The sequence below is a fragment of the Phaethon aethereus genome (genome assembly GCF_964289735.1).
Source record: "Phaethon aethereus genome assembly, chromosome: 6".
Lineage (NCBI taxonomy): Eukaryota > Metazoa > Chordata > Aves > Phaethontiformes > Phaethontidae > Phaethon > Phaethon aethereus.
In genome coordinates, this window is record NC_138580.1 from 43,338,171 (window position 1) to 43,360,066 (window position 21,896).

Sequence of the window (21,896 nt, forward strand, 5' to 3'; positions counted from 1 at the left end):
ACGGCTGTCTCGCTGGGTTTGGCTCTCCGTCGCCCGGGGGGGCATCGCGGGCACGGTCCCCGCTTCGTCTCGCACGCCCTGGTGCGGAGACGAGCGCGGCTCCGGCGGGCGGCACGGCCGGGTTGTGCCCATGCTGGGATCCCCCGCACGCGCCGGACCCCCGGGGGGGGTCAGGGAGCCACAGCGTGTGTGTGGGGGCACGTGTAGGGAACGACTGCGGGCGTGTCTGTGCGTAAAGGAACCAACAGAAGTAGAAAACAAGTCTGTTTTAAAGGATTTCGCTATGAAAGGCGGCGGCGAAGCTCCTTGCTGGCAGCAGACAGCTGCTCGGCTTCTGGGGTCGTCACGGCTGACACGTGCCGGGGAGCTCTGGGAAAAAGCTGGGATTTTCTAAATGTGTTTCAGAGGGGATAAAATACTCGGCGAGTCCCACTTTGGAGGCCCCTTCTCGCTGGCACGCCTGTGGGTCAGGGGTCCGCGGTGGGGGCTGAGCACGAAGTGGCTGCGGCTTAATTGTAAGCAGCGTGGTCTGGGTGGAAAGTCTTCTCCAGCCACCCCATGCACGGGAAGGGTACGATGTGGCTCGGCGTTCCTCTTTCTGGTGGGGTATTAAATCACAGGATTGCTTTTTGCATGCCTGAGAACGGGGCAAGGCTGTTCCATACCGCCAACGCACACTCCCCGGGGGAAGGGTTAGGAGCCGTAGGCTGGATTTGGATCTTAGGAGCAGTGATTTCACCCAGTTCAGTGGGCTGCCTTTCCATGCAACACCAGTATGCATGTGCTCTGAATAGCTGGCTGTGATGGTTGCTCAGAAATGTTCTTAACTGTGTGCACTTCGCTTGTGCTCCCTAAGTGGAATATAAATAAAGACATTGCATATTTAGCGAGGGTAGATGAATATATTATTTGTCTCAGTTTTCCTTTGCAAGCAGTGGCAACAGCTTAGTGTTTTCCTGGTTATTATACTCCTCTGATTGACAGGAATAAAATTCATTTAATACGTTTCCTGGCTGCACTCTGCCCTGCTCCCAGTAGATGTGCTGAGACCTGGAAAAAGTCGTTCGTACAGGGGCCATGTGTTCTGCCCTTACTCTCACAGCTCTCTCGCAAGGATCGGTCATTTTAAACACTGTTGGGTGCAGAAACCGGTCTTGAACATGATTTTAGGGCATTGCCCTTGCTCTCACAGGTGTCTGTGTTTAGTGGATGCCTTTTGCAGACCCGGGGTTGCAGAGTGGGCAGAATTTCTAACGCCAAAGCTAAAATGTGAATGCCTGCCTTGATTTTGTCACCTAAGAAAAACCCCCAGGTCAGCGAGAGTTTTGGCTGATGAAGGGCTTCAGCACGGCCTGGGTGCTCGTAAGCCCTTCGGGATGTGACGCGTCGCTACCTGCCTTTGCGAATTTTGCAGCGGGAGATGAACGGCGGCCACGGCAGCCGGCAGTCAGGGGCGTTTGGGAGTGAAATAAATGTCAAGCGCAGGAAAGCTCCCAAACCGGGGCATCGCCCCTGGGTACGCACCCGGCTGGCAGCCGATCAGACGTAACCGGCGTTGCTGTGGGTACCGGGTGATGCTCGGGGTGGCTGTACGTTGGTCTCAGAGCTGCTGTCCCGTCCTGTCCCTCCCAGCGGTGCCGGCGGGGACACTCCCCTCTGGTCTGCGGGGAAAAGCAGAGTTTGAAGAAATGGTCTCAGTTTTTTAGGGGTGTTTCACGCGCTGCAAGCGTTCATGTAGCAGCTTTCACTCTAACGTAGCTGTCCTCTCCTCTTGCAGGCTTTTTCATTGCTGTAATTATGGCTTTGTGCTAAACACCACTATCCAAACTATGTCTTCAAAATATGCTGGGTCAGTATTAGAAAGCATTTCAGTGTCTGCCCCGTCGGGCGAAGCGGGACCCGCACCCCGGGGCAGGCTCGGAGCCCAAGGGGCTCTGCCTCCCCGGTGCTCCTCGGCAGCGCCGCAAAGAGGAGGTTTCATCTGGAGTCCTGCCGGTGGGACCGGTCGCAGCGAGGAGCTCCACAAAAAGGGTGCGCCTGGGTTTAATTCGGTAGGAAACGGGATAGTTCTTAAATTAAAAAGCAGTGGATACTGATGTCCCTGCTACCCGCAGGAGCGGTGGCGTGCCTGGTCCTATCCAGACCTGACTGTTTCGGCAGGAAGCCGCTGTAGTTTCGGGTAACTTTCCGCGCTGCGCAGGGAGGGGTGCGGGCGCACCTCTTCTCGTGGGATGGCAAGACCTCTCCCCGAGCCAGCGGAGGCTGGACATCCTCACGCCGCTGCCGGGCTCCCCCGGGCACCTCTCTGGGGACTTGCAGGCGTCTCCCCTCCCTGCTGCCTCCCTCCAGCCTCTCCCCCGGTGTGCTCAGCCCCCCGGGTCCGCTTCCCCTCACCGCTGCCGGCCAGACCTCCCCGTGCTCCCTCCCTAGCCACGCTGCAGGAGCAAGGAGGTTTTTGAGTATTGTTTCCCCCAAAAATGTGGAAATTGTAACTCCTCGCCAGGGAGGGGTGGGCGCAAGGAGCGGTTTGCGTTTGGGGTCGATGCAATCCTGGCAGCCCTCTGAGCACCTGTGAAACTGGCGAGCCTCCCGCTCGCTGCTAGACCTCAGCCCAGTTTGTTTTGTTTCCTTTTGTTTTACTGTTTTGTTGTGGTTTTTTGGTTTGTTTTTTTTTTTTTAATCTGGAGCAGTGAAACAGAGCACAAAATGTATTCCAAACAAACTCCTCTCTATGCAACCGCTTCCTGACGGGGGTGCGAAAAGCTACCCGGCACGACAAGGGATACAAGGATCTGAAATACCTACTGGTCATGGCTGAAGCCCATATTTCCCCGCACTGCTAAGGCGTTTGTGCTCGTAACGAGCTGGCGTAAGAGCCGCAGTTTGTCCGTCTCCCAGAGGCGCTTCCCATCGGAGGCGCAGCACGAGAGCGTTTGCTGCGGGGGCAAGCGGTCACGATGCGGCTCCAGCAGCACAAGGAGGGGCTTCTGGCTGCTGGCACACGATGGCTGCCAGCCTGGCAGTGCCTTTGAGACGGCTCCTCTGCTCTAAAGCCGCCCCGAAGCGAGCAGCAGCTCCTGGTCGCGGGTTGCGAGGACCGGGAGGGGAAGGCAGCGGCTGGAAGCGCCGCAGGCAGCAGCCGGCCGCGCGCCGAGGCGGCCGCTCGCTCGTGGCGAAGGAGCTGAACCCTTTGACGAGGGGCGGAAACTAAGAATGGGCTTCTTGCTGGTATCGTACTTCAGACCCTGACCAAGCACTTCTGAAAAAGATTTGGGCTTTATTGCATTTTACCCAGGCCAAGTCCTTCTGCTAATGTTTTTGCCATGTCTCACCATGGCTTCCTGGTTTGGTTTTTTTTTTTTTGGTTTCCTTTTCTTTTTTTTTCCTTCCATTATAATTTCGTTCTTGATTTTTGGTGTGACTTGTTGTACTCTATGACAATAACCTTCTTAGCTCTAATGTCCCTCCTACCCCTCAGCAGTTGACCAAGCTCCACCAGTTGGCTATGCAGCAAACCCCCTTTACTCCCCTTGGACAGACCACCCCCGCTTTCCCTGGTACGTACCCACACGCCCTTTCTAGATATCCTTCTCTTCTTACCTGTAGAGTTTCTCTCTCTTTCTAAACTCATGCTATTTAATGGAAGCAAGCAGGGCAGGTAAAACTGAAGTTGCAATGGCCATGGGGAAAGGTTAACAGGGAGACTAGACAGAAGTTTGGGGGTTCCGGTCCTCACAGGCGAGCTCTCAGCCGCTAACCGTGCCCGCCTGGACTGCTCCTGCGAAGCCACGCTTACCTGGCTCCCAGCTCTGCTGGCTTTCCCAGCAGAAGCAACGAGCGCCAGTCTCCCATCCTTCCCCACCCGGAGGAGGCAGCATCCCCTGCCGCGTGCTGGTCCGGACCCCGGTGGGACACCCCCGCTTTCCCGAGGGGAACGGCTCGGCACCGGCCGGGGATGCTGCCCCGGGGAGCAGTGCCGAGCCGGGCGGGACGGCAGCCCTGTGTCGGGGAGAGCGATGGGAAGGAGCCGCGGCCGCCGGGAGCCGCGCTGACGGGAGGACAGCCAGACGTGGCTCAGCGGCCACGTCCCCAGGGCTGGCGTGGCAGTTAACGCATTTCACGGTGACCTGGGAAGCAGATAGAGCGCAGGGGATGGAGATATTTAAAGTACCTTTGTTTACTCAGTGTCAAAGTGCCGGTTGGAAATGCCTTTTCTGACAGTATGTTCATCATATTTTGAGCTTCCTAGATGAAGTGACATTGCTTATCTCCTCGAAGGCAAAAGCATTAAACCTGTTTCTTCTTTGCTCTTCAGGAGAAAAGCTGCCCTTACATTCCTCCGAAGAAGCTCAAAATCTGATGGGCCAATCATCAGGTAAAACACAAAGCTACAGGGAAACGAGTAGGCTTCTGTTGAGATGTATTTCTTGAACAGGACTGTGCCATTGTTGTGCTCCTAGAAAAATTGCGCTATTTGTGGAGAAGACAGTAGCTTTTCTTGGTGGGCAGGGAGAGATAGGGCAGTACCGTGCCTGCCGTTCTCCGTCGTACAGCATGTCAAAAGAAAAGTGCCTGTAGTTAATTGCCTAGTTTTTTTGTCGTTTGCTTATAACTGCCACCTGTGTAACAGAAAGACACCAGAGTCATCACCCTTATTTTTTCATTTAATGTTGCATAAACTTTGCTCAGAGACAGTAGAAAAGTGTCTGTGGGAACAAAAAAAGGCACAATTTTAGCCATCTCTAAGCCATTCAGGGTAAGCTGCATTTTTAGCGGGACAGGACCCTGAGGAGCCAAAGCACGGCCATAATCTTGGAGAAATTTTGATGTCAAATGTCCCACACATTCATCCATGCGTGCCGACCGTGCTGATAATTTATAACCTACCGTTGCTTAGAGGAGTCATCCTGAGACCTGGTGGCTCGCAGGCGATGTGAGCCAGACCTCCCCCGGGTGCACCGGGCACGTGTGTGATCCGCGGCCGGCCGGCTGCCTCGCGCGCATGCCTCGAGAGAGCCCGGGGACACCGCCTAACTGAGAAAGCAAACGCAGCCCAGGCAAATAGACCCCACAAGACTATAGCGAGTACAGATTTCACGATACCAGCCGGCGCAGCCTTGTTTTCCGTGTGCCCTGTTTTGCCCTTGGCAACCACCCAAGGGACCAATCCTGCCACGTTACAGCCGTGGCGGCTGCATGTGCGTATCGGAGAGGGAGGACCTGGTATGCTGAAACGAACAGTCTCCAGGTGATGGAGAAGGACGTGGCCATTCCTCGGCGGCCGTTGCGATGCAGGGGTGGTGCAGTACCGTGGCACTGCGTGCCCCGAGGGCTTTCAGCAGCGCCCATGGCATCTGAGTGCGGGGCGGGGGACCCTCTCTATGAGTCTGAGGAGCTTAGCTTGCATTTCCAAAGATCCCTGGGTGCCTCAGCACTGCTCTGAGCCCATCCCCAGTGCTCTGCTCCCTTCAAAAGACGTTTTCTGCCATAGTCAAGCTGCTCGTGAGCTAAGCCTTGTAACACATGGCTGAGAGACAGGGACACCCGCACCCTGAGGGACATGTCCTTGTGTTAGGGGCAGTCCACCTTCCCCCGGGCTGCGAGAAGGCTCGGTGTGAAACCAGTTTTGGGGCACCAGCCCAGGGCTGGTGAGATGTCTCCTTCAGTGCAGCTATGTAAAACCTGAGCAGGAGCTGTTTTGTGCAGGCTTTGGCATCGGTACACCTGGTAGGGGTGAAGGAGCGCGTAAGGCTGCTGAGTGGAGGATTGCAGCCCCCTCCCCTGCATTCCCCCTCCTCTGTGTGCTCCTGGAAGAAAAATACGGTAAAGAGACCTCCTGCAAGCGGTACCCAGGCGTTGCGTCTCCGTAAGGGAGGTGCAGCTGGGAAGCTGCATTCAGGAAAGCGCAGGAATCATGCACGAGTGCATCAAAAATAGCCGATACTCTCCTTTCTAGGGGTGATGCTGAAATGGGTTTGCAACGTAAAGCTTCATTTTAGTATTCTAGAAATCTTGCCTCGACAGTGCCAGTACTCAGACAGACATCAGTTCAGACCTGCTGGGTTTTAAAGCCGCCGCGGCTCTCACGGTGCAGAGGGCTTCGATGGAAATGCAGACCAGCAAAACTCGGCCATTGCTTGCAGCGGCTGCTCAGCACAGTTACGGCAGCGGCACATTGCCGTGTGGCACGAGGAATTTGGTGCTGCTGCTGCCTTGTGTTGTAGCAGCCCAGCACTTCCAGTGCTTCTTTACTCTGCACCTCCTTACCCCCTTCTTGCCTCGGAAACAGACCTTGCAGTCTCTCGTCCTCTCACACACACTGTTCTTACAAGCCTTCGTCAGTAGGTTATATCATACGGGTAAGGGTTTTTTTGCAGTTACTGCAAGTTCTTGTTAGTCACCAGACAGCTTCTCTCTTGCAGATCTGACATAGGACATCCCTGCTTCAGCATTGAGGTGATTTAATATGGAAACCTGTGGGAGAGGCAAGCTTCAACCTGGCCCAGGAGCGTGATGGCATGCTGTCCTCTTACCTCCGGAGCTGCACGCACAGCGTAGCCTGCTGGCTACGTGCTGTTTGCCGTGCTTTCCCTCGGGAGTAAGAGGGACCATCAGTCCCAGGTCCAGCTAGCGTGCACGTCTTAGCAGTCTGCCTTAAATCCAGCATTGCAAGTCTTTGGGGCTTTAACTTGCAAAGTGCTTTGCAGGCTGCCCTGCACCAGGCCGCCGGATCCCCCGGGGAAACCGGTTTTGGGGCACCAAGCTGCTGTCGTAACCGAGCGGCTCTGTGCCGCTGTGTCCGGAGGGGGCTGGAGGGCGCGTGGGCAGCCCTGCCGCTGGCAGGCTCTCTGCCTCCAGGGCTGGGTTTCCCAGCCAGCACGCTGTCTGCTGCTGTGTAGAGGAGGGAAGGTGCTTTTCCCACCTCTGTCAGACCCTCCCCAGCGATGCTGCATCCTTGCGGTGCAACGCACCCTCCTCTGAAGCCATTCGCGGTGGGAGGATGGAGGGTGGGAAGCTCATGGCCAGCCGGAGGGGTGCAGGGGAAGGTGGCACCCAGCTCCGGCAGAGTCAGGTAGCAACCGTCTTCCTCCTCCTTGTACCAGAGTGTGTGATCCCCTTCCCCTCCCAGCCCCGAGCAGGACGCAGCCTTTGCAGTGTTGACTGTTGCGGGAAAGCAGCGGAGCTCCGCCGCGCTGCCTCTGCAAGCTGTAACCATTTTCCCTTGCATATGCCCAGGTTTGGATGCCAGTCCCCCGGCCAGTACTCATGAACTCACCATTCCCAATGATGTAAGTAAATCCAAGTGCTTCCTCGGGGGGTGTGTGTGTGTGTACACATGTATATAAATATGTGTGTAAAGAGAGAGAGAGAGAGAGAGAGAGAGAGAGAGAGAGATAAAAAAGCTGCAGGCATATGACTTTTTGTTAAATATGTTTAGAGATGCCCCTTCACGAGGTTCACTCAAGCCCCGCGCAGTCTGTTGGAGGTCAGCCTGCAGCGTAAAGCACCCATTGGACTTTACCCCCTTGGTAGCTTTCTTAGGTACCATCCTCCTTAACGCTTCTTTTCCCTTTCCGAGTGAACTCAGTGCTCATGAAACATGCCCAGTTGACAGCACTGGGCAGGGGAAAGAGCTCCCGAGCCAGCCCTGGTTAAACTAAAATTGCTTAATCTAGCACTGGCAGATGTGAGATGACGTTTCAGCTCAAGCATAGTTACCGGTGGGAGGGAGGGGGTTGAAAAGGAGGTAAGTAAATAGTGTTGCTGATGCCACAAAGTGCCACACAAGCGTCTGAAGGGTGGTGCGTCTCGCCTCAGCCCTGGTGGCAGGCAGCTTTTGGGTCTGCTGGAGGCAGATACATCGCGGTGAAGTGGACGTTGGACTGGGATATTCGCTGGGAGGAGGCTGGAGTCACACTGGGCGCCGAGCCGTGCGAGGAGGGTGCTCAGGGATGCTCGGGTGGGAGGAGGCGGGATGGAGAGCCCAAAACAGCCGGCACCTGGACCCAAGGGTCTCGCTTCCGGACTGGCCCACCCGTTTCCATGGGTTGATAACCAGACTGCGCTCAAATCAGGATCAGGGCAAGCCAGGGCGTGGCTTCCAGGCTCTGACCCTGGAAGAGGACCTCTCCATCACCTACAAGCACCTTCAGCCCACCCTCATCAGGAGTTTCTGGGTCGAGTCTGGCAGCTGTTGCCACTTCTTCCTGCTGTTCACCAACACACGGCAGTGCAAGGGAAAGGCAGCAAGCCTGGCTGCAGCTCCTGGGCACCTCTACTCCTCCAGGATGCATGCCCAGGCCTCCTTCCACCCGGGACGTGGCAGTGAAACAGCTTCTGAGCATCGGCCGGCTGAAACCCTCGGAGACACTTCACCCCAGGGCCAACTGCCGTGGGAGGGCTCTGCAGAGGGGCCCGTGGGAGATGGTGGCAAGGCTGATCCTGGGTCTGGTTCTGTCTGTCCAGCAAGGAACCCGCTCCAGGAGGCTGCGGGAAGCTCTGCAAGGACTCCTTCGGTTGCAACAGCTGCGTCTGTCGAGAGTGGGGGACCGTGGCCCTGGCAGCAATGACAGCATCTTCAGCAATGTCAAGCGATCCTTTGCAAAGGGCCTTTCCTCCCCTTTAAGGTGCTGAGGGACCGGCTGCAGGAGCCGGGAGCACTCAGAACATTCCTTCACTAAAAGCCCAGCTCTCATCAGACCTGTGCAGCGTGAAATGTCATCGCCTGCATCTTTCTGCCTGATGAAAAATGCCTCCTTAGCTCTGCTTCCTGTTGTTCTAAAGGCTCTTAAACACTCGGCTGCCACCTTCCCTGGAAGTGGTTCATGTTTCTTAAAGCAAAGGGTCTACAGTGGCGTAGATCAGCTTGTGGTTGCGCTGCAGTTCAAGGAAATCTGATGATATCCATCTTGTCGCTCCTCTGACTGTCAGGAGAAACTTGAATGCTGTGCACAGACGCTTGGATGTTGCTGAACATCTCTCCAAATAGGTTTGTCTCCTTGGATCTCTCCAACAGGTTCCTAGCTGTAAGGGGTTTTCATTCGCTGAAGCATGTCTGAGTTGTTTCTGTGCCATGAAGACCAGGATGGGCGGCTGTTGGGCTGAGCTGCTGCCCCCGAGATATTTGATACCCTTCCAGCATGGCAGTGGGGTGTATCTTCAGGTCCGTATGGGACAAATCACTACAGTAGCCCCATGGTCTGACAACAGGACGAGTGAACATTTGGCGGAGTAGTTGTCTCCACTTCTACAGTGACAGAAATCCAGCAGCTGACAAGATGAATGTCACGCATATAAAATTCCCAGGTGCAACCTTGGAAAGGAGTTCAAATGCTGATGGCCAGGAAAGGCATGCAGAAACACCTCATGCCTGTGCTGGTAAAGCTGGACATGTCGGTGTGTGTCACCAAGCTGTGGAGCTGCTTGAAGGAACCATAGTTTGACGCAGAAATGAGTGAGAGCAAAGATGAAGACCGCTGAGGAAATTCAAGCCATTGAGGACCATTGAGGAAACTCAAGCCTCCAGCTGGCTCTGTTTTTTTCACGAGAGTGTGAAAGACATGTTTTTAAGTAGGATTCTCCTCTCCTGCAGGTGCCGCAGCCATGTGGTGCTCTCCTGCCCGTGGTGCGCACGCCAGCAAGCCCTTGCATTGCACCGAAAGAGCTGAGGGGGGGACAGGCAGCGAGGGTGTCCCAGCGGGGTAGAAGAAGTGTGGGATGGGGTGAGCACTCTGAAGCTATCGATGGTGTGTGGCTGCACCAGCTGATGAGGGGGCTCTTGGGGTTGGGCTGTCCCCCGGGAAGGCGGCAGGCTTGTTTTCTTCTGGTAACGCGTCCTGTGTAACCACCTTCAGGTTTGCCGTGATTGGCAAGTGTGGGTCACAGTCTGAAACATGACTTACTCCCATCCTTGCAAAACACCGACCAGTCATTAGACGATGACAATTATTATTTCCGAAATGAGCCTGGTATAACACCTCGCCCTTCTTGAAGCCCTCTGAGATGCTGGGCATCCTGTGCGAATAATTGAAATTTGCCCCGCAAGGAGGAGGGCAGGGCAGGCCGCTGGACGTGTCCTGGGAGGACCACGCTCGTGTGCAGGTGGGATTCACCCCCAGGCTGTCCCTCTCCTGTTTTCATGAGCATTAAGGTCACTCATGCCCCAGGGCAGAGGGAGGAAGGCTTCTGGCCGGCGCCATGCGGTTGTGCTCGCATCCCGCCGGTGACTGCCAGAGCTGCTGCTTCTCAGACGTTCCCTCCGTGCTTTTTTTCTAGCTAATAGGCTGCATAATCGGACGCCAAGGGACCAAAATCAATGAAATTCGGCAGATGTCGGGAGCGCAGATCAAAATCGCCAATGCCACGGAAGGGTCATCGGAGCGCCAAATTACCATCACAGGAACCCCTGCAAACATCAGCCTCGCGCAGTACCTCATCAACGCCAGGTGAGACCCCCCCGCCGGCCTCCACCGCCTCCCGCCACGGCCGAACCCACCCTGCCGACGTGGTGGGAGCAGCACTCGCTCCCGGCACTGCGGGCCGGGAGGGGCTTCCTTGAGGCCGGCTGGGACGGATGGTGGCTTGCTGAGACCTCTGAGCAGGGACCAGATGTCACCAGCGGGACCTCTGCCCCCGGCTGGCGCTTTGGCTGGGGACTGGGAGCCGCCTCGCTGCCGGCGGAGCAGCCGCGGGTTGCGCCGGTCGCCTGCTCACCTGCCACCCTTGCTCAAGGATTTTGCTCCTGGGTGGGCAAAATGGCCGCCATCTTTCCCTGCGGACGAGGCAGGGGACAGGGACAGGGACGGAGCTGAGCCGGTGGTGGGGAGGCATCGCTTGGGACCCGCTCGCTGGGACCCCAGCATCGCTTGCTGCCACCTCAGAACCTCTTCCGCGTGCTTCCAGGCCTCCCACAGGCTTTCTTCCATCCAGTGAAAATAATCAGTCCAATAAACACACAACATGGGAATGGCCTGATTGCTTCCTTTTCATGCTAACAAGCTTGGCGCAGCAGGACTTCGCTGGGGCCGAGGTTTCCCAGCGCCGCCCCTGGCCGGGGGCTGATGCCGCCTGTGCCGTGGGGGAGCGGGGGTCCGGCAAGCGACGGCAAGGAGCGCGTGCAGGGGCGGCGTAGCTGGAGAGGGGTCAGGGACCGGCTCCATGCAGGCAGCGAGCCGTGTCCGGGGCGCTCGCACAGACCTGCTTGGCTCTGCCAAGGGGAGACGCGGCCTTTCGCTAGCTCGTGCCAGCCCAGCACGGCCGCGCCAGCCAGGGCCGCCTGCCCATCCGTGCCCTCCGCTGCGGGCAGGGTTGGTGCCGTGCCGACCCGCTGCCGGCACGGGCTGCGCGCGGCTGCCGGCAGGGTCCTGGGAACGGGGGGCTGCCGGCGGCGACTCCGACGTTTGTTGGGGTGTGGGCTGCGAGCACCGGTGAGGTCTGTACGTGTTTTCTCCTCCTTGCACCCAACCCACCTCAGCCCCGACCTGCAACAGACCTCCACCATCCCGTCCTGCCCCACTGCCCCTCTGCCCACACCCATGGCACCTCTCCAGCCGCTCAGGAGAGGGACGGGGCCGGCCCCGCGCCTGCGGGCACGGCCGAGCGGCTCTCCCCACAGCTCCTTGCCAATCCCCCCCCCTCCTTGAGACAAGAGAGAGAAAGAAAAGAAAAACGAGCGGCTCTTCCTTCCTGGGAAAGGCTGGCTGAGCTGCAGCCGGTGCTGCGGCAGCGGCAGGGGTGACCTGGTGGCGGGGCAGGACGGGGCACAGCTCAGCCTCTCCCGTAGTTTCAAAAACCAGAGCAAATTGGGGGAGCTGGGATGGCTGCCTGTCCTCTGCAGGAGGGATGCCGTGCGCCGGGATGGCTCCTGCCAGCAGCCCTGGTGGGTAGCACCTCTGCCACGGCGCGGTGCCCGGGACGGGCGTTACCTGGCGGCAGCAAGGAGAGGGGAGGCAGCCAGCCATTGAGCTGGCTCTGTGCTCCACCCCGCCGTGCCCTCCACGGGGACCCCCGAGCCCCATGTGCTCAAGCCACCCCAGGGATGCTCTGCCCCCGGTCTGAGCAGGGCACAGACAAGAGGAGGAGCGCTGCCCCACAGGGTCTTCGTTTTCTTTTCTGCTCCGGTGATTAAGCGCTTGTTTTTGTCTCCCCCCCCACCCCTCTCTCTGCCCCTGTCTATTCTAGGCTGACGTCTGAGGTCACTGGAATGGGCGCACTCTAATTTCCACCCACCATCCTCCACTCCGCACCACCCGACCCTCTCCAGCCACCGGCACTCCACCCAGCCTATACTGCCTGTACATTTACCGTCTTCCCTTTGCCTCCACAGATACTCTTTTTCTTTACTAACGAATATATATATATATATAAAAAAATACACATGCATATGCACACACTGGAACGTTTCTTTACGAGCTCCTTACTGTGCTCCTGAGGCCGCTCCCGAACTCTTTGGTTATGGTCCTTCTTTTCAGCGTACGGTGTTATTACTTCATCTGCTTTTTTGGGGGGGTAGGGGGGGTATTTTTTTCCGCTGGCAAGACTTCAGAGGATGACGGGGTCTCTAGTGTCAGTCTAGCGTAGCTACTTACATGTTTGAGTTGACGTTGGCGGTACTTGCTGTAGCCTATGGACGTGTGATGCCACCCAGAGCTGTGCGTGCTTCAGAGTACTCACTTTTCTCACCGTTCTTCCTTTGATGGTCCTGCTTAGTTCGCTTTGCTTGTCCCGGCTCACCTTTGCGACCTCGCATCCTTGCTCTCAGGGCAAGGCATAGTTTTCACCCCGTGGCGTTTGGGAAGCAGAACGTGCGGGAGCCAAGCCAACGCGCATGCACGGGTTCACCCCCAGACTTCTCTCTTTGCAACACGGCAGGGTCCAGACAAGCCATCTTTCATACTTGACGAAGGGAATCACACACACACATGCACGCGAATGGTCCTCTTTTTTAACTAACAAGCAACTGGAAGTGGGAAGGATTCAGCTGTACGGGCTTCACATCCCCAGGGGCCTTTGAAAGCACTCTTTTGACAATCCCCATGAGTAAAACCTTTGGACGATAGCTCAGGAAGCTCTGTGAGCCGGCTGTGTTTGTCGCTGTTTGTGTTCAATAAATGTCTGTGCAGCTCTGCCACTGATGGGCTCCGACTGTTCTTCTCCTGGGTCTCCCCGCCATCTCCAGCCCCATCCTTCCCTCTGCATCCTTCCGCACCTTTCTAGCTGTTTGGAGAGAAGGTGGGGGTTGCCCACAAACCCTTTTGTAATTAATATTTTATTTAGAGAAGGTCCCCATGAGCGGTGCACTTCCTGCGTGATTCTAGGCTTTCTCTTTTTAAAAGGGAGAGTACTTGGCTTACATAATGCTTTGATTTTCCCTAAGATCAGTTTACAAGTTGCAGTACGACAAGAAACATCTCTCACTGCCCCCTTGTCTGGACGGATCTGCCATGTCTGTGCCCCACACCCTTCCCCAAGACCCTCTATGCCCAGCCCTGCCTTCTGCTTCCAGGCTTTACTTCTCTCTCCTACCTCTCAAGCGGGGAAACTAATATATTTTCCATGAATTAATTTCCTACTGTACAAAATGTATGGTACATGCTTTTCCCACGTTGCAAATGTTCATGATACAGCACATCCCCAGGCAGCTAAAGCAGCCGCACAATACATTTTTGCACCGTGCCACATGGGAAATATATTGTTTTTCCAGGTGAGCTCCGAGACCTTTCCCTCTCTTCCTCCCCTAGTGCTGGCAGGCACCGCTGGCAGCTGCCCCCCTTTCTCCTGCCGGGATGCCGGACCGCTTCTCCTCCTGACCCCAAGGGCTGGCTGCCTGGCACTCACGAGGGTGCTCGGCGCTCCCCCGGGCGGCGGCGGGAACCCCGGGTGATGCCACCGCACCAGTGGAGCCAGGGATGGGCGGGGGCTTAGGGGCAGCTGCTCGGTGTCTGGTGGGGACGATCACGCGAAAGAGCGAAGGGAGTGAGTTTGCTTGGGCAGGGCGGTACGTGCCTGCTCCCTGCGTGTATCAGGCAGCATCGTCACCTGGTACGTCCTTTGGGGTCCATTCCCCCAGCCCAGGAGCCCACCGCTAGCAAAGCTCCAGAAAGGTGGAGGTGGCTGCCAGCCCCTGCCGCTGAGCATCAGCGATTCGCTCAGCCCAACACCCACGCGTGCTCAGCTCTCTGGAGCATTTCAAGCCTCTGCATTTAAAGGCTCTTGCAGCTCCTTCATAAGATGCTGCTGGCTGCCGACCCCCTGCTCTGCTCTCCCTGGCATTTCGGATTCAGCTGTGCTTTTCAAGTGGTCCAGCAGCCAAACGTGCTCGAGAGCATCCCCTTATCCCCCACCCGGGGGAGCGCCGGTGCTTTGGGCAGTGCTGGAGTCCACTGACTCCATGAGTACAGGGGCTCAGGTGGAGCCGGTAACCACCCCCAGCAGCATCCCCCCTTGTATTTGTGCTGATGCTGGAGTAGGACTGGGAGCCCAGGCACCAAATGCTGCCCTCCTGCAAGTTGCCAGCGGGCCAGAGCAAGCACAGAGCCACCTGCCAAGGTGGTCAGTCCGTTGCGGGCAACCGGCACTCCTCATCCTCTCTGTTCCTCACTCCAGTCCAGCCCAAGTATTTTTCCTGTTGAAAGAACAAAATACCAGTGTGAGAGACCCAGCATGAAAATAACCACCCATCGGCATGCCAGAGCCACCACGGCGGCCTGGGTGGCGAGCCGGGGCGCGTGCCAGCCCGCCAAAGCTCCACGTCCCACGGCCACCACCCCCAAGCAAAGCGATGGCAGCCAGTGGCCTGGGGCGATGCCCCCCTCGGCGAGGGACAGCACGCGGAGGGAGCTGTGGCTCAGCTCTCCCACGGGGCTGTAGGACAAGCCGGAGCACGAGCAGATCCCGTAGGTGATGGCGGCACACGGAGGGCAGGCCGGGTGCGCGGCAGGAGCGGTGTGAGCCTCTGGCACGCAGGCGCCGTCGGAAATCGGCAGCGGCACTGTGCTGACCAAGACCGAGAAATCCACCACGAGACATTGCGTTTCTGGGGTCCGTACACCTGCCGGGCACTTACGCCCTGAGGAAGGCCTGGGACCTTTTCATGGCGAATTGCCGTGAACGTGGAAATGGCTTTGTACGGCGACCTGCGGTTTCCACAGATCGCGGCTGCCCTTGAGTTTCTCTGTGCGTGCGCTGAGCTCCCTGCGCTATTCCCCACCTCCACTGAGACATCGCTGCCCAAAATAGCAAATGCCAGATTGGGTCTGCCAGATGCAGCCGAGCTCAGAGGCTACTGGAGAGGAGGATCAGACCGTAGCAACACCTCTACACCCACCCCCATGCCAGCAAACCCGCAGACCACATCTCCCTCTGGGTACCAACCCCAGCCCAGCCCGCTGCGACACGTCCGTCACCCAGCGATGCCGTGCCTGCCGGTGAAGCCGCCGCAGGCACGGAGGGTGAAGCAGGGAGGTTGGATAGAAGCATCGCTCTGGTGCCGAGCGGGTACCCGAGCCGTCACGTCAGGCCACGCGCGGCAGCAGGACCCGGGCTGGCGGGAGCGCGCCGGGGAATGATGCACGGGGCCGCAGGGGGACGGTCCCAGCAGTAGCGACCACCTTCCAGGAACACCACGTCCTTGGCAAGGAGCAGCGGGAGAGTCCCACCAGTCTTCCAGCACCTAGATAAAAGGCAACGCTGCTCGGGCCATGGTTTTTAAGGACTGTTGCCGAAATGTGCCGTCAGGGAGGTCGGAGCACGGGGCTGGGTTTTTTGCCCTCTCCCCGTGGTGTTTCAACTCGCTTTATCCAAATGACACCTGGTTGCCTGATCATTGAATCTCGAGGTATTTCCAAGGGACTTGAGCAGGCAAAGGAGCCTCGATGGACAAAACCCATCCTAATTCTGCTTTTTGCTCTGGTACAGCATGCTTTTTCATTTTAGCTATCCAGGGACCATTTATAAATAGAAAAAGCCACTTGAGCAACTCTAGCTGGGAGATGCCAGCCCTCCTGCAAACGAAGCCGGGCGTTTCTCAAACTGGGCATGCAAAAAATGCAGGACCCCTACAAAGCAAATGCTTATTCGCCTCCCGTTGCTCAGGAATCTCCTCCTCAGAGGAGGGAGAGATACAGCCCGGGCCACTGCCTCTCCCGGCTCTGCATTTAGGGTCTAGAGGGAGCGGGAAGGAGCTGAGCCGCTTGCTGTAGGGCTGGAGAGGGGGGAGCCTGCGGAAAACGTCGGGTGGGATCCCGCAGGACAGGGCGCAGTGAAGAATGTGGTTGCACTGGCGCGGCTGAGGCATCCCTCCTTCTGACATTACCCGAGGCTTTGACTTCGCAACTTCTCTTTGGGGTCGCATTTCCCAGGTTATTTTGCAAACTGGGAAAAAAAAAAAAAGAACAAAACTCCCGTGTTTAAGTGGGAATCTAGCAGCTTATCCATCCCCATCTGGGCTTGAGCAAGGCCTGAAGAAAGAGGTGGTTAAACAATTGCAGCATCTCCTGGGAACATGTTGATGACAACAACAATAACAACAAAATCACAAGGAATGTATCAAACTTGGCTTTGATTTCTTTGGTAAAAAGGAGATTTGCTGATTTCTTTGGAAGTAGCCTCAATGTTTTGCTTTTACTTGCGATAGGTCTTGGGTTTGCATTTTATAGGAATTTAAAATGCTCCAGTGATGCATCCACGGCTATGCCACTGGGAAAAATATATGAAAAATCACATCTCTGATATTGGAGTGAATATTCAATACAAGGTGAACGTCCAAGTTAATCAACAGAATAGATTTAATACATTGCTGTTCTCTCTCAAAGCAATGCATTTTATCCAGGCAGAATGATTCAACATTTCTGGAAGCAACCGACTCAGTATTACTCAGTCAAGCTCTTTGGGAACGTGTTATTTTGTGGGAAACCGTTACTTTGGCAGGGAAGTATTGGTTGGATGCCTCCCCCTGCCCCTGGAGCGCGGTAGCTCTCCGTCAGAGAGAGGCCAGCTGAGGTTCGTGAGCCCCTTGGGCTTCCGCTGAGGGTCTCCACTCCCCCTCATATCCTTCCCAGGTCATGATCCCAAAATTAAGTGTTTGGGGTATTGTTATGTGCATTTTTGTTCCTGGAATTTGTATTTGCAAATCTGGCGCATAATGGGGTTGAAAAAAATAGGATGTTTCCCCTAAGGGAAAGTGACTTTCACCAGGGAGACTCTTTAAATTTAATACTCTCTTTTAGCTGTAATTCAGGGTTTTTTATGTATTCACGGTAGTCACTTTTAATTACGCTAATTTCAAGCTTACGGTCCATTAGCAAGGGTAATTTCGCCGCCCCCGAGCTGGCAGAGGTAGGTTTCCGGGGGGTCGCTCAGTGCTGTGGGAGGGGTGACTCCTGGACCTCGTTTTCTCCTTGGCCACGGGGTGGACGGATGGTGCGCGCTCGGCGCAAGCCCTTTCGGACACCTTTCTCGCGCCGCTTTGCAGAAGGTGAGCGCCCAGCAGCCCATCTCCCCTAACCCCAGCTAGCACGTCCCCCGGCCCGGGCCCCCCAGGCTGGTCACTAGGTGTCCCCCTTGACCAGCTTTTGGCGTTACCCTGCTCCGGCCGGGGCGTGGATGTGGGGTGCTCCCGGTCTCTGCTCCATCCACTCGCAGAAGACACGCCGCGCTGCCGGACGTCAGAAAGGAGTGGGTGCTTGTGTGTGCCTGTCCTCACCCGTGGCATCCACCGAGCAGGCAGCTGGCACTGCGTCCCACTGTGGGAAGGGTCCCATCAGCGCTGGGACCTTGCCCATCTGGGCAAGCACGCATGGCTAGCAGCTCCCTCGGGTGTCCCCATGCTCTCCAGTTACACCGGTGGCACCGAGGGATGGGCTTGGCTGGCCCAAGCCCGTTCGGTCTCCCTGGCCCGGCATTCTGCAACAGAAGGACAAGGTTTTGCCGGAGAGGTCCCGAGGACCTCCAGCCCTCGCTGTCCCCGGGGAGGCCGGCGTGTGCCGGCGGGGAGCACCGCGCCTGGGTTCGTGGCACGAGCGTCTGCAGCTGGCGCGAGCTCAGAGCTCAGGGTGGAACGACTTGCAGAAAGGTCACGGGCTGGGTGCAATTCCCCTGCTCCCATGCTGGATATCACGGGGAGCTGGGGATCTGCCGAGAGGGTTATTTTTGCTTTCCCTTCGAAAAAAATGCAGCTGTGGATCTTAATACGCTGTGCTATGCGTCGAGCCTCAGGCCTCCATCCAGAGGGTAACGTGGCAGTGACTTTTAGGAAGTACTGAATGTACCAGATGTGCAACTCCTTCAACTCCAGATGTGCAGCCCTCCCTCCCCCTCCGCCTCAGCACAGTTGTCCTGCAAAGAGGAACAAGAGACACCAGATTGCTCAGAAAGCATCCCGCAGACTAAATCTGGCCAAGTGTGAAACCAGACTGGCTCTGGATTCCCACACCCGCGTTTAGGCAGTTTAACCGCAGGGAAGTCACTTCCCAGAAATGATGCTCGCGCCGGCTCCACACATGGGGAGCAAAAGCAGCTAGGAGATGAGCGAGATAAAAACGGAGTGGCAGGAGAAGGCTTCGTTGCTGAGCCCCATGCTGAACTGTTCCTGTTTTAAAATCGGTCTGTTGCTGATTTAAAACACACGTGCTGTTTCTAGAAGGAATTGCTTTGATCCCGAAAGGGAAAGCCGGGATGTGCATGAGGACTCGTGTGTTTGAAGCACTCCCGGAGCGCTGTATTCTGGTTCCCTGCAGGGCAGCATCTCAGTGGCGTTATTTATTCCTGGAGGAAAGCCTGTGTCTAAGAGCATTTGTGTCTGGACCAAAACGGGGACGAGCGACGCTTGGCGCTGGAGCCTCTCCGGGTTTTGATGCTTCAGACGAGACTTTGGGGTGCGGGATGCTCCGGGAAAGCGTGGGCACGGTGGCATGGCAGCGGCTGGCCACCAGCCAGCTGGCAGCATGGCCAAGCATGAAGAGCTCGGGGAGAGTGGGCTGGAGGCATGTAGCAGCATTACCCCCGAATTCAGGGTTGTGTGTGTGGCTTAGGGTCAAACCGCAGTGGAAATCCAACAGGATTTCCCAGTGCAAAGGAGAGCAAGATAGCTTCATGGTGTGCTCATCCGAAAGCCGTCATTTGGTGGCGTGGGGTTTTTTTCGTGGGGTCCTTCAGGGAAGAGCTCCCACCCAGCCACTGCAATGACGTGACCAGAGGCTACTGCTGCAGCCGGTGCTGCGGTTTTCCCGAGGGACATTGCTGTACGCTACCCAACACGCAGCCGTGCTCCCAAATCTCTTACAGGAGCACGGCAGAGGAACGGTGCACTGCTGCTCACTGCCTGTAAAAAGCCTGTTAAAGATGCAAACCTGACACCCCAGAGAAACCGCCCTCTCTGTATTTAAAACAAATTTTCAGCTGCATACTAATATGTCTTTTCTTCCCTCAAGGAGATTTCCCCTCCAAATATTTCAGGCTGAAATACAATGATTTCAAGACACACGGGATGGTGCAGCACATCTTTAAATGCAGCAATGCTCAGAGGGGTTTTTTTGACTGAAGGAAGCATTTTCTCACGTGCATGTGCTCGCGTACCTGGGGTGCAAGATGCAGTCCGTGATGCTTGTCCCCGCTGCGCTGGGGCAGCCTGGGGCTGCATGACCGTCTCTCCTTGTTGGCCAGAACACGGGCAGGGTTGTGCTTTCTTTCCCTCAGCGCAACACCGAGCAGAAAACCTACTCACAGGGTTTCTGCTGTTCACAGGTGGGGCAGGGGTGTGTGCCCTTCCCCACGGCTCCTCTCCCGGCTGTTGGCTCCTGACCATCACCCCAGCCCCTCGATGCACTTGCCCTTGCCCGTCGCCCCCAGCCCTCGCTGCCCGGGCTGATGGGAGCCAGCAGCACCAGCTCTTCTCAGTCACCGTCCTCGCAGCCATATTTGCGGGGCAGGGAGAGGCAGAGGTGATGCTCAGCCCAGGGTCAGCCCACAGCATGCGGCACGGAGCCGAGGCAGTTTCCCTGCACAAAGCCTGTGGCCTCGCTATGTTTGGGTGGCTCCTCTGGAGCTCCCAAAAAGCTGCTCACAGCACCCAGTGAGAGCCCACAAGGCAAACCCGCAGCACAACGGGTGACCACCTCGGTTCCCCCGGCAGTCCGGGGTGCTCACGTAGGATATGTCTGGGTGTGGGCTCCAGTGGCCAAGGGAGGTTTGTGTTGGTGTAGCAGAGCTCAGCCTGGGCACGGCTTGCCCAGTCTTGGCCTTCGGGGTGCAGGTGATTTCAGCATCACGCTGGAGAGTTGCGTTGTGGGGGGCCACGTGTCCACGTAGCCCAAGGCACGGCTGGGGCTGGGAGGGGGAGGCACCAGTGTCGGAGCTTCATCTGAGCCCTGACCATCTCCCTTGATCGACCCTCTAGCTCTCCAGACCCTGATCCCCACAGGAGGAACACCTTCACCGCGTGACCGGAGCGCCGCAGTGGATGTGGTGCCAGTGGCTGACGCTTGAGCCCCGCTGGAAGACGCTGCCGGCTTCCTGTGAGCTTCTCCCTCTCCTCCGTGGCACCCCCCGGGCGGGCTGCCCGAAGCCCCCTGCCCATGGCTGCACAGACCCTGCTCCCTCGGCGGGGGTATGGGGCAGCGGCGGGACTGCAGGGCTCGAGCAGCAGCTCGCGGGAGGACAGCAGCTCGCGGCCAGCGTCGCAGCAGTACCTGCTTCTGCCAGCAAGCATTTCCCCATCGCCCCTCGCCGCGCTTCTTTATCACCCCTCGCTCCCCTGCTGCTTTGCAATGTATTCCGTGGCTTATTTGTGTAACCGCAATAAAGCTTTTGTCGCTTGAGGTACCCTCCATGGCTAGCGGGAGGAGGTTGGGGTGAGGGCAAAAAGGGGGTTCCTGGCTCAGCCGGCACAGCCGTGGCTTGGGCAGCCGGGCACCCACGGCGGGGGATGCTGCAGGGTGGCCCAGCCGCACAGAAGCCTCTCTGCCCCCAGAAGGGTTAATGGGGAAATTCAGCCCACGCAGCCCATGACCGGCTGGAAAAAGGGCCTCAGAGCCCTGGCTCCGCTCGGCGTCAGGAAATGATCCCGCGCGGGAGCGGGGCTGCCAGGAGGGGAGGGGGAGCGGGATGGGGAAGCACTGTGAAGGAAATCCAGAGCTTTTCCCAAAGGCGGCGATGGCCGGGATTCATTATCCGCGGGGAGACGTGTTTATAGCAAGCGTGAGTCACTGCCGGGCCCCTGGATGGGAGCAGCCCACGGCGGGGGCCCCCAGTGATTCGGATGGGGTGCGGGCTGCCCATCCAGCCCCACACAATGGCAGCTCTCAAGCTAGCCCCCGTGGGCTGCCACGCGCCAGCCCCAGACCTTGGAGCAGACCCAGCACTATTTTGGGCCGTTTCGGGGCACGTGTTTTCTCCGGGATGCTTCATTTCTCACTTGAGAAGCGCTGCCGGAGCGCTGCCCCTCCTCTCTGCCACGCAATCAGCCCGGCGGGGCCCCCCCGTGCCCACCCATGCTCACTCCCGCGGGTAACGCCAGCCCTGAGCAGGGGCTATCGCCCCACGATGACAAGAAGCAAAGCTTCTCAGCCCCCGTGCCGCGTAGCACCCCGGCGCAGCTGGGGGGTCTCCATCCCCCGCCGGTCCAGCCCCAGCCAGGGGAAGCCAGCACTGCCTGCCCGGACCTCTGCCCTCCAGGGAAACGAAGGCAAAACTGCCCATTTTGACCTTTTTCTCCATTTGGAGTTGTATTTTCCGCAGCGCATGTCACCCCCGCCCCTGTTCGGCCCTGTGAAGGGGCTGCGGGCGGGCAGGCAGCCTCCCTGGCTTTCGGCAGCCGGCCGAGCCCAAGCGTCACCCGTGCTCCCCAGGCAGCACTCGCCCCAGGCCTGCATGGGCACTGCTGCTTGCCCCAAACGCCTCTG

General features: G+C 57.5%; 1 protein-coding gene across 8 annotated transcripts in view; it reads left to right on the forward strand.

Moving 5' to 3' along the window:
- The window catches only part of PCBP3 (poly(rC) binding protein 3), a gene marked incomplete at both ends in the record, with an annotated part of 40,729 nt that extends 28,512 nt beyond the window's left edge, over nt 1–12,217 (forward strand). For 3 of the 8 annotated variants that reach the window (XM_082001794.1, XM_082001796.1, XM_082001799.1), the window contains 5 exons: nt 3,482–3,557; nt 4,316–4,375; nt 7,237–7,289; nt 10,276–10,445; nt 12,181–12,217. In XM_082001794.1, coding sequence (XP_081857920.1) covers nt 3,482–3,557; nt 4,316–4,375; nt 7,237–7,289; nt 10,276–10,445; nt 12,181–12,217 — 396 coding nt within the window. Of the gene's footprint in view, nt 1–3,478; nt 3,558–4,315; nt 4,376–7,236; nt 7,290–10,275; nt 10,446–12,180 lie in introns of all 8 variants that reach the window. The other 5 variants (XM_082001792.1, XM_082001793.1, XM_082001795.1 and 2 more) reach the window with 3 other exon arrangements.
- Nucleotides 12,218–21,896: the final 9,679 nt, after the last annotated feature.